Source organism: Mus caroli, chromosome 8 (assembly GCF_900094665.2).
Source record: "Mus caroli chromosome 8, CAROLI_EIJ_v1.1, whole genome shotgun sequence".
NCBI classification, from domain to species: Eukaryota; Metazoa; Chordata; class Mammalia; order Rodentia; family Muridae; genus Mus; species Mus caroli.
The window spans coordinates 58,839,560-58,855,837 of record NC_034577.1 but is presented as its reverse complement, the minus strand read 5'-3'; the positions used below and the strand labels follow the sequence as shown (position 1 = coordinate 58,855,837).

The following is a 16,278-nucleotide window of genomic DNA, read 5'->3' as shown; positions in this document are numbered from 1 at the left end:
CTCCAAAACGGCCATTGGTAAGGCAAGATAAATTATATCTGACAGATGGAATGAATAGCTTCTCTCCCTCCCACCCCCACCTTTGTGATTTCTCTTGATGATGTCATTGTATTAATGACCTCATTTTTTAGTTGAAGAACAAATGGAGGCTACCCACGTCTTCACAAAAGAGAAATTATAGGTATGGATGAGGGTTCTTTTGTGGAATATCATCACCAGTAGCAGCAGCAGCTCCTCGAAGTGAAGTTTTGATCCTGGGACAGTCTGAGAAAGACTACTGTCTGCATTGTAATACCCTGGGAAACTGGGACTCAGGATTTTTATTCTCCATTTTTGTAGGGTTTTATACTTAAGTATACATGTTTTGGGTCACTTTACACTCTCTCTCTCTCTCTCTCTCTCTCTCTCTCTCTCTCTCTCTCTCTCGTGTGTGTGTGTGTGTGTGTGTGTGTGTGTGTGTGCGCGCGTCTAGAGACCACAGAGACCAGAAGAGGTGGAGTTGGAGTGGTTGTGCCCTGTTATGTGTATGCTGACAGCTCAACCAGGAGCTTCTATGAGAGCAGAAAGTGTCTAACCACTAATGCACCTCTTCCATCCCTAGGCTTTACCTTAAATGTTTTAATTTACTTCATTTCTCATTGACTAATTACACCTAGTGAAAATGTCAGCTCTTGATAGGAAGCACTTTCGAAGGCTGGTTTATGGTGTTTCTTAGCACAGCTTTATGTTGTGTTTATAAAAATCCACTTTTAACAATCTAAACTCAGGGATAATTTTGTTTCAATTTCACTTTATTTTTTTACATGAGAGCAGGTAAACACACTTGAAGATAATATCATTCTGTCAAGCTGGTTTTTCTCCTTGAGCAGTAAGCCAAACATTTTCATTGTTACTAAGGGAAAACACCATTACCACACAATGTGAAAAGATATTTTCAATACTGGCCTTATTCATTGAGTTTTAAACCTTTTTTGTTTGTTTGTTTGTTTTACTTTTGAAGAAAGCTCTCATGCAGCCTAGGCTAGCCTTTATTTGGGATTCACTATGTAGGAGAGGATAACCCTGAAGTCCTAAGCTTCCAGTTTTGGGACTACAGGTGTGCACCTACTATGCCCAGCTCCACCACCACTGTTGTATGTATGAATAGTTAGGGCAGATGGTTTGAATCATAAATAGTAATTTCAGGTAATAATTTAGAGGGGAAAATTTGTGGGTTTTAAAGCATCAAAAGATATCAGAATATCACTGAGTGGTACATACGCTGTTCAGAATTCTATCATATACTCATTTAAAAACAAAGCTCACCATAGTTAACTTGAAGCATTTAGCTGTCACTTTAAAACCGTGTGCTATCTTTTCTTATTGATGTAGCAAAGCTTGTCTCTGCTTTTTATTCTGTTTATTTTAGTACTGGTATCCACCACCTTGGAAAATTAGTTGTAGCCAACCGCCTTCCTCTATGAAACAAGCTACTCAAATATCCATCTTGGTTGTAAACAGTATTTTCTGTGGTAATTAAGGTATTTAACTCATTTCTTCCTGTGGTAAAAAGGTAAATCAATTTTAGTTTGCACTTGCAAGAAGAGGTAGATCTATCTCTTCTTGTGCAGTATTGGTAGACGACAAATTATCATCATAGGAAGAGCAAGGGGAACTATACAGAAAAATTGAATGATGGTTAACCCCTTTGTGTGAAGTCACGGGCAATCCATCCATCCTTCCTTTGCTGTTCCTATTCTCTTTAAATATTTAAAATGAAAACTTTGCAGGAAGTGAATACAAAGTTCCAGGTGTTTGTGCTGAAGGCCTGGTCCGGATTAGTTATGTCCATTGCTTTGTCCGTGCATATTTACTCCATGTCCCTCCTACAGGTTTTAAGAAAGATGAGAATTTAACCTCTTGTTGCTTGACTTGACTTGACCTTAGCATTTCTCTTGCATATATACATGAATATACAGGTCACACACACAATTGACATTGTTTGCTATGTCTTTATTTCTAAGGGTGGGACGATTTGGACCCAGTGTCAGTCACTACAAATACTCTTCTCATTGAAAGATCATTTTGTCTTTCCTTTTCCTTTATCACCCACGAAGAACAAACACTGATTATTACAAAGTTCATGGGTATGGATCCCAGATGTGTGCAACGTGATGCCCATGCTTTGGTTCTTAGGGCCATCTCTGCCTCGTCAGGATAATAAATAATGACAGCTAACAACAACAACAACAAAAGTCACTTTAAAAAATGTGGTCATCTTTCTTTTGACAGGTAACTACTGTTTGTGAGTATTTACCCAGCTCGTTGCAGTTATCATTTATATCAGTTTATTTGAGTCTGTGTAGAGCACAGTAGTCAGCTATTGAACCGCCAACCTAGCTTTTCTCTCACCATGGAATGTATTGAATATTTTTACTTTTTATGTTGAGTGAGGGAAATACTGTCAGGTTTAAACACGGGGTTAAGATCCTTAATTAAGATACCCATGTCACGTTGACCCTCCATGTGGATTTAAAATCCTTAACAAACCTGATTTAGTGGCAAAATAATTTTTCCCTATCATAATTACTTTATAGCTTCTATACAGAAGTTGACTTCATAACATTGCTACACATTTTACTGACTTCCTATACTTTTGGGGTTTTTTTTTGCCCCTTTGAAAGTTGCTTGAAATCAAGCCAGAATACTTAATGTGATGAGTTTAGTGCTTTGTAAATTGTAACCTTTAAATGAAACTGAAAAACAGAATAATGGATTAAACTGCTGTTTTAAAATAACCAACATAAATGGAACAGATGTAGTTTCTAATGCAAGGGCTCTGCTAACCAATATTCTTAATTAAATCCTGTCTGACACACTTCATTCATATTGAGGTGTGCCATAAATACATGCAGAATTTTGAAGACTTGGTTCAAGAAAATAATGAAAGCTATTTTATAACTGTTTTCATTGATGATATGAAATAACTTGTATATATAGTGTTAACTAAATTATGAAAATAATTGACCTATTTATTTTTACTTTTCCTAATGTGGCACACTAGGAGATTTAAAATTTACAACTGTGGTTGCATTTGTACCTCATGTTATATATCTGTTGTTGAGCACTGTGTAAGAGGGACCAGAAAAAAAAACAAAAACAAAAACAAAAACATGGCATGATAGTGGTTCAAAAAACAGTACTAGCTAAATTCCACAATGCCCTGAAAATCTCTTCTTCCATCATTTAAACAAAATTTTAAACATTTCTATCATCAAATGTGTATTGCATCCATTTAAAAACATGCATCTATCAAAATAACCAGACTTCACAATAGCCAGAAAAATCAGCTGTCAAAGTATTAAAAAACCCTCTCAAGTCCTCCAAGTTTGCTTCTGGTGTGACTTAGGGATAATGCACACAATTTCAGGCTTAAGACCAAATTTTTTGTTTTGTGTGTGTGTGTGTGTCATTTCCAGTGGAGAAGGCTAACATTACAGAACCCTACAAAGAAGTATACATTGCAACTGAAGTCTGTTAAGGGATTTCCTCTGCACTACTTGAAGGAGTATCACATGTCCATCACTCTGGACGACTGGCTTGTACCAACCATTCCTTATGAACTCATTCCCCAAGACACTCTGCCTTTCCAGGTCCCACCGACGGCTCTGCTTCTTGAGATCCTGGTCATTTGTTATTTTCTTCTCATTTCCTTTTTGCTCCAAGTCAGGACAAACAAGACAGTAGGGAAAAGAAGAAGATAAAGAAGCCACCAGAGCAGAAGCACTTCTGTTTGTAGTGGCTGGGGGCTGCAAAAATCCTTCTGTGAAGAAGTTCCCCTCTAGTTCCATCAGACTGGTATAACCTCAGGTGGGGCTCCTTCTGCAGTTGGCAGTGTATTTGAACCTGTCTGTGGCACAGGCACAACCACAGCATCCTTGATTTCCGTGTTCACATTACACGGGAAGTTCTTCTCCAGTTTGTTGGCAGTGTCTGGGCAATTCTGCACAAAGATCACACGGTTGTAGGCCTTCAGCCGGCGCCACAGTTGGACGTAGACTTTACACTGTACATACATGAAGACGAGACCTCCCGTGAAGCCAATAGCCACCACAACCAGTTTTGTCCAAAATGGCCATTCCAGCACACCTTTGAGAAAGAGAGAGTGCTGTTATCAAGTTATCATTTCTACATTTGGTGTCCCCGTACCCCACTATGATCCTTACTAAGTACACTTGCTTCTCTGAACAACATTAGGCAAAGGGAATGGGGTTAATTTGCTGTTGCCCAAACTATGAAACTGAGCATTTTCATTATAGTCACACTAATAAAAAAAACAGTAGACCTGATTCATTCTCAGTTGTTGTGGGTGTGAAGATTTCTATTGAACGGACTAATACAAACTTCAGAACCCTGGCAAAAGCTTTCATATTTTATGTCCTATTGTTCACTTGTGGGGCTAGTATTTGTGAAATATGATTTCTTGCATTTTAGTCACAAAAAATTTCTTTAAATGTGTTACCTCTTTTCCCCTTTGAAAAACGGGGATGGGGACTTGTGCTGTTGGCAGAAAGCATCTCCCTAAGGCGTTGCCCCATTAATCTTGTTCCCTTACTTCAGTCACCTAACTGTATTTCTACACTTCTTTCCTAATCAAGTCTGAGACTTATATTTATAGTAGGTCAAGAGTATGCAGTAGGACTTACTAGAAACTTTCTGGGTAGCCAAGACATTTTCTTCAACTACTTTATGATTTAGTTAATTCAGCATGTTTAGCTTGGTTACAATGAAGAAAATATGTTAAAAACTCACGTTAAAGCTAACATAAAGAGATGCTTACAACAGGTCTATAGCAAAGAAATAAAAAAGCAAGAAGCATTGGTCCAAGATGGTTTTTATAGTGGATTCTACTCCAAAATCACTTTTATAAGAAAGAAAGGTGGTGTAAAAGAATATATTGTTAGGGTTTGTTCCATGGATTCAGGTGTATGCTTAGGTCAGATTATAGAACCAACAGTATGAGAAGGGTCTGTCAGCATTTAAATATTTGGAAACATAATTTATATGCATTTATGGAAACTTTACCTCCACAAATACATTGCATCTTTTTGCATGTTTATGGTATATATGGGCATGTGTATGTCTGCATGTGTAAGTGCACATGTGTGTCAGGGTACATGTATTGTGTTCATATGTAGATGAGGCTATAGGTTGATACTGGGACTCTTCCTCATCTTATTGAGGCAAAGTCTGAACCCAAAGCACACCGAGTTGACTACTTGGGCTATCCAGCTTGCTCCAGGGACCTCCTAGCTCTGCCTCCTATGTTCTGGGATTGGAGTGAGGCCACTACACCTGCCAGCCTGTATGTGGTGCTAGGGATCTGAAATCCAGTCCTTATGCTTGCAGGGCAAGTGGTTTTACTTGGTGAGCCATTTGTGCAGATCCATCTCTGCAGCCTTATAACAGATAAGAAAGTTTTTGTGCCTAGAAGCTGTGATAGTCTCTCCTGATGTATTCTGAAAAGACTCCCTACCTTTATCTTTTACTTGTGTTTGTTCAACATCTGTATGTCTCTAATATAGCTCTCTCTCTTGTACTTTATCTGATGCCCTATCTGTGTAGCATTGGAAACCAAGTGTCCCCTGTTCTAACAGGTTTATTTAGGCTGCTGCAGGGGCTGCTCCCATTCTCTCTATAGTAAACTAATGATTCATTAGATTCCAACCCCATGAGTAAAGAATTAAATTTGTCGCAGGTTGACACATATGGAGTCCATGCCTCAATTAGTGACATTATTTCCTGTAAAGGAATCCCTGCAGAGACTTCATGTTCCCTATCACCATGGCAATCTAGGCCAGCCTCTGAAGTTGGCATATAAAGAAAATACAGTTTTTATTGTCTGAAAAGGCAAATGTCTTTTTCAAAACACTTCTAATTATCTACATAGAATTTCACTAGAAATACTAATAATGTTAATCCACTTTGGAGTAAATGGAAAGACTGAGAATATTAAATTGGGAGTGGTGCTGGGGATAGTGAGAACTTCCCGAGTCACTCCTTTAGAGAAATAACTTGGTCATTATGGTCTCATGGATCAACCGTAGGACCTCGGGCATGGCACAGGTGCCTTTCCATGCTAAGCCATCTTGCTCCTTCTTTTGGACCTCAACAGTCATATTAGAAAGGTAGGCAATCAACATGCTCAATGATTAGAATAACAAATGCCAAGATGGAGAGATGCTCAGCTGTTAATCTTCAAAAAGGAGCTTAGTTCTCAGCATCTATGTTGTCAAAATTTGTTTATCTACTTTCCCTTTTCTGTCCTCCAATGTACCAGAGCACACACATCACACACGCATGCACTAATAAATAATTCTTTAGGAAAAATAGCCAAACTCCACACAGCTTAGCTGCACCTGCCGTTATAGCTGATAACATCTTCACTGCCAGACAAGTAAAGAAACCTATTACGCTTGACTATGCAGCTGCTGGTGGGAATGTCAGCTCTCTCCAGGTGCAACAGTTGACAGTAGAGATCAGCCCACCTGTCTCAGGCCAGAACAAATACCTAACCAAAGCACAGAATGTGGGTGAAGTAAGTGGTCACCATTCGAAGTCACTGCCTTTCCATGCATTTTTATATAGTGAAGACTAACTGATACATTGCTTTGGAATGGAGACAGGGTTCCTCCTCCCCTCAGGGTTCTTGCTGTGAGTTAAGTGAATTAACAGTGCCATAAACCAGCAAACTGCACATGATCAGTCCCTGGGAGCCTGAGTGACTTGAATGCCTGTGAATAGCTGATGTGGTGGCCTGTGTCTCTATCTGATTAAGCTGCACATGAAGAGCTGCAGTGTTCATGGTGCCCACATTAAAATCTTTCTCACTTTTTGCAGGCTTCCAACTTCTGGATGCTTCCAGAGTCCAGAAGGTCTGGAGTCAAGTTAGCCACTGGCCATGGTGTTGGCACTGAGCATCGCCATGTGCCCCTGCATCCCTGGCCATTTTAGTTCTTTTCACCAGAGATACATGTAAAAGAGACACCAGAAATCAATTAAAAACAAAACAAAACAAAACAAAACAAAATAAAAAACCTTTAACCAGAAGGAGCAAGCAAGCATGTGCAATGAATTTGCTAAGGAGTTCTTACATTGAGTGATCAACCAAATGACAGTTGCTTATAAATTGGACTGTAGTTCCCAGGCCATTTGATTTTAAGAAATTTGTTTTTCTCAAAAAAAAGAAAAATCCAAAAACAACAACAACAAAAACAAAAAAACAAAATGTATTTCTCTTGGGAGTAGAACTAGGTCTCTGGCCTTCTCTTTAGCACACAGGCAGGGATATCTTTAACATCTTATTTTCAGTTTTCTCTTTCAGTCAAATGGAAAAACCAGAAGGTTCCAGATGGGTTTGTAATGTAGCTGCAGGTAATGCAATTACATTGCTTTTCTTTACTCTTAAACCAACAATCTCTAGGTCTCTCTTCAAAGGGTGGTGTTTCTTTGTGCTCTGTGTGCCCTGTCATATGACTAGAAACACCTAGAATGCATCTAAAGCCATTAAGGCACCCAGCAGAGAACCCAGAAGCTGCAGGGACAGCCCTATTCATCAGGAATTGATCTGGCTGCAGTTTTGATTACTCAGATTCCAGACTGACTGCACCTGTGATCTGATGGTCTCTGCTGTCCTTTTCAGTTGTGTAAATGAAACAGCACAGTGTATGCTTTCCTTGACTTCTTTTAGTATTAAAATTAGATCTTAAATAAAGTTCAAATGTATCAGTGTAAATAAGCTATGAATGATGAGACATGCCACTTATAGAAACACATGTTGGTTAACCTAATGCAAAAAGCTAGATCATGATATTTGAAAATTATATGTGTATATATATATATATATATATATATCCTCCAGAAGGCAGAGATTCTAGCTTTGTTGGTTTCACAAGTGAAGTGAGGAAACTTTGCTTCAGAGAAACGATTTTCTTCAACATAACTTCCAGTGAAGAAGGCATAGCTAGATCCCTGCCTACCAGGAACTACTAGGCCAGTGTCTGTCATATTAGGCTGGTACTGAACTCTAGAAGTCACCTACAGCCACAGCCAGCGAACATTTTTGAGTTTCCACCAATGCCAAGTGCTTTCTGAATAATAACATATGGCCCCAGCCTAAAGGATCTTCTGTTAGCACTTGGCTGTCCAGTGACAAAAAAAATCAGCTCTGAAAATATACACTCAACTAATATTATATGGAATAAATAGATTATATTTAGGATATATATGCATGTACACATATGTATATGCATACAATGACAATGAAAAATGAGGCCATAAATTTAAAGGAGAGCAGGGAGGAGTATATGGGAGGGGCACATAGATCAAAGAGAAGGAAGAAATGTAATTGAACTATAAGCACAAAAATTAAGAAAAGTATAGACAAATATATACTATTCAGGCTATGTGTATATGCATAGTGTTCATGACTTACAAATGCACCCACATTTAGACTTGGATTCTCATTCTTTACATACCAATATTCTAAAAGGAAATAAAAATATCTACAGAAGAGACACCCAATTCACAGTTCAAACTACTGTTGCTTAAAAAAAAAGTTGCTGTTTTTTAAAAATAAGGTAACCTACTGGATCATTTGTCTAGACCATGTAAGGAAGAAGCAGGAGGACTCACTGCTACTCAAGTGAGAGAGGCAGCAAGAGCAGTCACTTGGATTGTAAGGAGAGGAAGAGGAGGTGAGGGGGTCCCCGTGTGCGGCATCAGACATGTCTCATCTGAAAGAACAACCATCTTAAAGCTCCTGGGCTTGTTTTCTCTCCTTGTCACCACAGTTCAGATGAATTCTGCTGCTTTAGACTCAACAACAATTCTGGTCTGAAAGGACAATTTGTTCCTCTTCAGACTTTTCTGAAGGTTTCCAAGATGGGTTTAAAATATGCTAACGTTTTAAATTAGGCAGATTTATCTCCAAGAACTTCAAAGGTAAATTCAGGATTGGTAGTCACATTGCCTGAGGAATATTAACATGCTAACAGCTCAGCAGACACCCATGCCACCCAACCATGTATGGGGGAAAAGGAAGGCTTTAGATAACTCAAAAGATGCCCATGATACCCTACTGTGTGTGTGTCAGGAGAGTGGGCAAATGGCTTGTGAATAGAGGTGACTCTTGCAAGAGTCACTTTGGCTTGCGTGTGTCCTGGGAGATGTCCTACCGGCACTCAGCTCTGCAGGAACCCTCAGTCTCTGCTACTCCACAAACACCTTGCTTCTTAAACACTTTGAATACAAAAGGTGTAAAAGGATCTCACTGTGAGTTGCTGGAAAGCAGCAGAAAATACTACAAACGTTATCTAATTTCTATGTGTGAAACTCAGTCTTTGATTATCACTCAAATGTGTGTGTGTGTGTGTGTGTGTGTGTGAGAGAGAGAGAGAGAGAGAGAGAGAGAGAGAGAGAGAGAGAGAGAGAGAGAGAGAGAGAGAGAGAGTGGTCTCATGTAGTCTGCACTGACCTTGAATTCACACTGTAGCCAAAAATTACTCTAAACTTCTTATTCTCCTGCCTGTTTTCAGGTTGCCAAGGTAACGGTAATGGGTACAGCTATTATACCCTATTGATGTGGTGATAGTGACCAACATCCTGAACACTAAGCCAGCTCTCCACTAACTGAAGTACATCACCAGCACTGAGGTTTTTATTGGGAAATTTGACTTTATAGGGTTACTCCTGATCTGAAGTACTGTTGATTGTGAGGCATTTTTTTTAATAGGTGATTGGTGGGGATGATTGATTGGGTGGTGTTATTACTGAGCTGGTGGTCCTGTATTGATGGTTCTAAGAAAGCAGGATGAGCAAGCCATAAGAAGTAAGCCAGTAAGCTGTTCCCCTCCATGGCTTCTGCAAGAGCTCCTGCCTCCAGGTTCCTGACTTGTGTGAGTTTTTGTCCTGACTTCTCTCAATAATGGATTGCTGTAACCTGAAAGGATAAGCTGAAATAAATCCTTTCATCCCTAACCTGCTTTTGGTCATGGCATTTCTTTGCAGCAGTAACTAAGACTTATCATAACCAAAGCAAGTTGGCACAAGAATAGAAGGATATCACTGTGACAGACCTGACCATGGTTTTTGGGGGGAGGATTATGGAAGGATTTTTGGAACCTTGGCTAGAAAAGTCATTGAGTGTTGAGAGTTCAGTGAGCTCTTCTTTAGAAGCTTCAAAGATAAGACTGTTGAGAGCAGTACAGACGATGCAGGGCCGGCTTGTGAAGTTTCAGGAGGGAAGCAAAGGCTCTACCTGGCCTTTTGTGTGAAGAATGTGTGTTGTCCAGTCAGCTGGGGCTGAAGTACTGGCTGTGATTGACAAGATGGTCAAAGTGCAGTGCAGTCATAGCAAGGGACCCCAGCAGTTTCAGAGATGCCAATGCCACAGGATGTCTGCCACGAATGGCAGCAGCAGTGGAGTGGGGCTAGCTGGAACCTAGAAGACAAGCTGTGTGTGCTGCAGAGGGCAGAGCTGGAGAAGTGGCCCAAGACTCTTGGAGGAGTGAACACCAGACATTAAACATTGAGTTATTTACACTGTTGGAGTTTGCTTTGTTCAGAGTGTGACTGTGCCTTGGTTTTTCCCTCTTGAAGAAAGCATTTAACTTAATTTTGATTTTTACAGTAGCCCACAGCTAAAAGACATTAAACATTTAAAAGAGGAATTGGATTTTTTTTAGAAAAAGAGATTAGATATTTTAAAGAGATCAAAATTTTAATGTGTTTGAATTTGTAAGGAGTGTGGGACTTTTCAAGTTATTTACGTTTTATATTGTGTTATTAATGCATTATCTTGAACATAAATGAGAAATAAAATGTTCTAATGTGCTGCCTGAAACAATGACCTGATGAATTTTGCAGGCAAATGGATAGAGCTTGAGAAAAAAAATCACCCTGAGTGAGGTTAGCCAGACCCAGGAAGACAAACATGGTATGCGGTCAGTTATAAGTGGATATTAGCTGTTAAGTAAAAGATAATCATGCTACAATCCATAGACTTGGCGAGGCTAATCAATGATTAGGGCTCAATGGGCAATGCTTGGATTGCCCTGGGAAAGTGGGGATTGAGGGGGACCTGGTACTGTGAGAATTCCCTGGAATCTATGAGAATGACCCTAGTGATGTATCTTAGTAATAGGGGACATGGAGCCCAAACCAACCATCTTCTTGCCTGTGTTAGGACTACACCAGTGAGACTGGACATCAACCCAGCCACAAAACCTTCAACCTACCACATGCCCTGCCTGCAAAATGTGCTGGACTACTCCTGGTGACACAGAATTTGTGCAAGTGAACAACTCATTTGAAGTCCTTGCCACAAGAGGGAGCCCTCACCTAACACTGTATGAATGGCCAGGAACCAGAGACAGGTAAGCCTAGAAATCAAGGGTAAAGCTGAATACAACTTACAAATAAACAAAGAAACAATAAAAATAATAACACCCATGAAATAATTCCTAATGATTATCTGTTATGCTCATAGATTGGTGCCTAGCTCAACTTTCATCATTGGGGCAGTGTCCACCAACCATTGGGAGCAGATGCAAACACTCACAGCCAAACACTAGGTGAAGCCAGAGAAACACTGAAAGAAAAGAGGAAGGTATCAAGGACATTGTGAGAACATGGCCCACAGAGTCAACTAGGCAGGGCACATGGGGCTTATGGAAACTGGAAGGGAGGGAGGGAGGGGGGCAGAGAGAGTAAGGAGAGAAGAAAAGAGAAGAAAAGAAAACCAGAGAAAAGAAAAGAAAAATAAGAGAAGTGATGTGTTGGTGTGTCAAGTTGTCAAGGGTCAGTTGTACTGGTTGTTTTATGTTAACTTGACACACGCTAGAATCACCTGAGAGGAGGGATTCTCAATTGAAAAATGACTCCATAAAATCCTGCTGCAAGGCATTTTCTTAATTAGTAACCAATGAGGGAGGGCCCAGAAGGTCCAGCCCATTGTGGGTGGGGCCATCCCTGGGCTAGTGTTCCTGGGTTCTATTAAGAAAGCAGCCTGAGCAAGTCATGAAGAGCAAGCTGTAAGCAGAACCCTTCCATGGCTTCTGCATCAGCTCCTGCCTCCAAGTTCTTGACCTGTTAGAGTCCCTGTCCTGCTTTCCCTCAGTGAGAACTCTTACCTGGGAATTGTTAGCTGAAACACTCCCATTTTGGTCATGGTGTTTCATCACAGCAATAGAAACCCTAACAAATCCTATTCATGATATTTTATTTTGTGGTAGTTAATGAACATGAGTTGAATGTGGGGAGAATGGAGAAAGTCTAAGTAAGAGGCTTTTGCTTTATATAAAACACTGTTTTCACGTGAATATTGTTAGTGGGGAAGGAGATAAGTGGAAAGAGTTCAGGGCTGTATGAGGCAGAATGCATACAATTTGCTCATTAATTTAAGAGAAGACTGACCAGGAGTGGGATCTAGATATTAAGGGTGGCTTTTCCAAGGTGCTGAGGTTGGCAGTGGGAGATGACTGAGATGAGCTTAGGGTCTCTGGGAGACTTTCCGAGATGTTCTCAGGAGGAGGTACATGCAAGCTTTAGAGCATACTGTAGACTGGGGATGAATTTGGCAGAGTATTGTGCAAGCAGCAATTAAAGGGTTTGAGAACAGCAGGATGATCACTGCACCATGAGCAGGAAAGGAGGGGTTGTGGGTTTCATGGTTTCTGGAGAGATGTGCTGTAAGAAGGAACCAATCTGAAGCCATTTTGAGTAAAACTTCCAGTTTGAATAGGGGGTAAAATAAAGTTCATGTTCCCAAGACTTCCCTGGGTAACTGACATCCTGCTTGGTAGAGAGAGACATGTGCATGGGTAACTGACACCCTGGTTGGCAAGTTGAGACATGAATGTTAGGCAAGTCACCCTGCCACAGTTGAAGAAACCAACTTGTGAGAACAGGGTAAGTATACCCCCAAAGACATCCTAAGGAAGTACCCTATCCCTAAATCCTGATTGGTGGAAAAATATAACTGCAATTTAGCACAGATGCTTGCCGTTCCCAAGTTTAAAGGCTCTGTAAGAGTCTGGCTCAGGGTAGGGGGATATAGGGTGGGATGGGGGTTGCAGTTCAGCTCCTGTTTGTCCTATGGCCCTGCTTGATCAATATGGCTTGGTTACTATAAAATTTTGCCATCTTCATTGTGTTGAATCTAAGGTGGACCCCATAACAGTGGTAGCTGCAGTTGAGATTATCAAACTCCTTGAACTGTAAACAGTCCCAACTCACATCTCTCAGGTGTCGGACATGCACAGCTGACTAAATATGAGTGTTTTCCCTTAGGAGTCTTGTCTGGGTATAACAGAGGAAATGAGTCTTGGCCACCACAGTCTGGCCACATTAGAACCCTGTCAGGTCATGAAAAGGCATTTTCTCCAGGTAGAGGCTCCACTTAGCCACCTAAGAGCAGGAAGTCTCTGACGGGAGTCACTAGATCTGCCCTGCCAGCTAGGAACACACTTGACTCTCAAGGGGAGCCGTGGGTGAGATAGTGACACTCTGCTTCTCATTTAGGCACAGCTGGGTGTCTGGTATTTGGTGAATGCAACTATTTTTTTAAAGTCCTACCTGCAGGAAATGAGAATTCATTCAATCTAGATTTCACATGACACCTCAAAAGCAAAAAACTCTGGGAAAAGTCATAATGTGGAAAACCAGAAGCCTTCTTTAACTGATTCAGTCTATAAATGAGTTCATGATGCATGAATGGATTCTAAAAACACTTCCGTCCAGCCTGGTTTTCCAGCATTTAGACTCAATATAGGCTTTTCATAGGTCTCTGGTTTTCTAAAAGAACACTAGGGTCTGCCAGTCAGACTCCAGCTCTTCTTCCCTTAAACAACTGTGTGCACCAGGAGCTCTGCAGGCAAGGAAAGTCCATCCCACTTTGGGAAACTCAGAGCACACACATGCTGTGTGCACCACTGCCCCAGGTGGGCAGGCCTGGGAAGACTTTAAATAAAATATATTTTGTAGTGTCTTTCTTTGTAGCCTGGATAGTGTCCTTTACAAACTGGGTGTGGCTAAAAATTTCAACTACAGTGCTAAGCCGGCATGAGGGAGCCAAGACAGTCTCTACTACAGTGTTACCTTGGGCCATCAAAGAAGCAACAGGTCGGGTGAATTAAATAAGACTTTAAAACTCTCCTCTTTCTTTCTTTCTTTCTTTCTTTCTTTCTTTCTTTCTTTCTTTCTTTCTTTCTTTCTTTCTTTCTTTCTTTCTTTCTTCTCCTCCTCCTCCTCCTCCTCCTCCACCCCCCTTCTCCTTCTTCTCCCTTTTTTGAGACAGGGTTTCTGGCTATCCTAGAACTCAGATTGTAGACCAATCTGGCCTTGAACACAGAGATCTGTCTGCCTCTGCCTCTTAAGTGCTGGGATTAAAGATGTGCACCACCACAGCCCAGCAACTCTCCACTTTTCTACCAATTTGCGTTTTCATGCCAGGGAGAGCTTGGTGCTCAGTGAGCCTCTGGAGGTCTGAAGTAGTAAATGGTACCCATGCAGCCCTCATAGCTAAGCTTCGCCTGGGCCCAACACATCCCAAGTCCTAATTTGAGAATCTCAAGTGGCCCATGCTTTTTAGACAGAGTTGATCAAGGAGACAATTGTCGAGGCTTTCTTGCAAGTTCGGGCCCTGGAAACCTAAGGGAAACCTAAATTTTGGAAATGGCTTGGCTCCCTGTGCACCTTTGTGTCTGTCCTTCCCATCGGGAGATGGGAGGGGGAACGGGGAGAGGTCCTTACCATTGTCGTTACCTTGCTTGATTTCCTCCGCTGTCCGATCTATCAACACATACAAGGACCACACCACACAGGTGACAGCGATGACGTGGAACGTGACAGAGCAGAATATTTTCCTCCTTTCGCTCGTGGTCATCTGGAGCTTTTCCCACTGCAAACAGAAAGGATTAACTCACTCACTGCCAAGTTTACCACCCGAACATCTTGCTTTCACTTTGCATTCCAGACAGGAATCCACAGTGTAAACACGACACTGATATGTTCAAGTAAGACTGCATTTGGGGAGATATGAAATCATCACTGATTGTTTAAATACAACTTAATATGGAAGAAATAATTTCCTAGGCTCCAAATATTAAGCCAGTTTGTAACTCATTCTGCAATAAGAATGAGGTAGGTTCATGGTATTGTATGCTTTTAAGTAGTGTGGGGATGAATGAGTTGGTAAAACTGTAAGGCACGGTAGCTTGTGACTGTAATGCCAGCACTGGGAGGTGGAGTCAGAAGGATGCCAGGGCTCCCAGACCAGAAGGAACTGAACTAGTGAGTTCCAGGTTCAGTGAGAAACACTGTCACAAAACTAAACTGCTCAGTGGAGACTGGTATAGGGAAATATCCAGTGTGAATGATGGGCTTTCACGCAACCGTGTGTGTGTGTGTGTGTGTGTGTGTGACCCATGTGCACACACACAAGTAGCAGTCACATGTGCACACACAATGATATATTAGGGTTTTTATTTCCTTTCAGGCTTCAGTCCATTACTTCACTGTGGTACCAGGTTATATGTAGTGACTGACACCTGTCACTGCATGGATTATTATCTAACAGGGCAAATGTTGCATGGTTGATAAGATAATTAAACAAGGATTTCAAGGGTGGACTGAGAGCCACAGGGAGTTAACCGTTTCTGTTGCCAGCTGTATGTACTAGAGAAATAACAGAAGGAGTGTTTCGGTCTAGAGTCTACACAGGATTGGAGTTCTCAACTGGAAGCAGGGATATCAGGAAGGTGCATAATAAATATACACAGAATTCCTTTTTGGGTATTTTCAAGGCAATTTTTCAAGGCTTAAAGTTTCTCTTCTCTCCCATTCTCTGCTCTCTTTCTCTCTAATTCTCTTCTCTTCTCTTCTCTTCTCTTCTCTCTCTCTCTCTCTGCCTGAGGCTGCACATACACTGCATCCTCCTGCTCACTCTGCTTTTCTTGAACTCTCCCACTCATACACACCTCAGTGCATTCCCCTTTCACTCTCACACATATCTCACAATCACCACATGCACTCTCCTTTCACTCTCACACAAACTCTTCGTACGCGCCTCACAACTTCTCCTCACTCACTCTCACATTCTCTCCTCACTCACTCTCCACATTCTCTCCTCATTCACTCTCCACATTCTCTCCTCACTCACTCTCACAGTCTCTCCTCACTCACTCTCACAGTCTCTCCTCACTCACTCTCACAGTCTCTCCTCACTCACTCTCACAGTCT

The 16,278-nt window shown here is 41.2% G+C and overlaps 1 protein-coding gene across 6 annotated transcripts in view; it reads right to left on the bottom strand.

Moving 5' to 3' along the window:
• Positions 1 to 466: 466 nt before the first annotated feature.
• March1 (membrane associated ring-CH-type finger 1) overlaps positions 467 to 16,278 on the bottom strand; it is a 781,857-nt gene continuing 766,045 nt past the window's right edge. For 3 of the 6 annotated variants that reach the window (XM_029480929.1, XM_029480931.1, XM_029480930.1), the window contains exons 7-8: positions 14,791 to 14,938; positions 1,978 to 4,128 (exon numbers count right to left, since the gene is read on the bottom strand). In XM_029480929.1, the coding sequence (XP_029336789.1) occupies positions 3,830 to 4,128; positions 14,791 to 14,938 (447 nt within the window). In that variant the 3' untranslated portion in view covers positions 1,978 to 3,829. Of the gene's footprint in view, positions 4,129 to 14,790; positions 14,939 to 16,278 lie in introns of all 6 variants that reach the window. The other 3 variants (XM_029480933.1, XM_029480932.1, XM_029480927.1) reach the window with 2 other exon arrangements.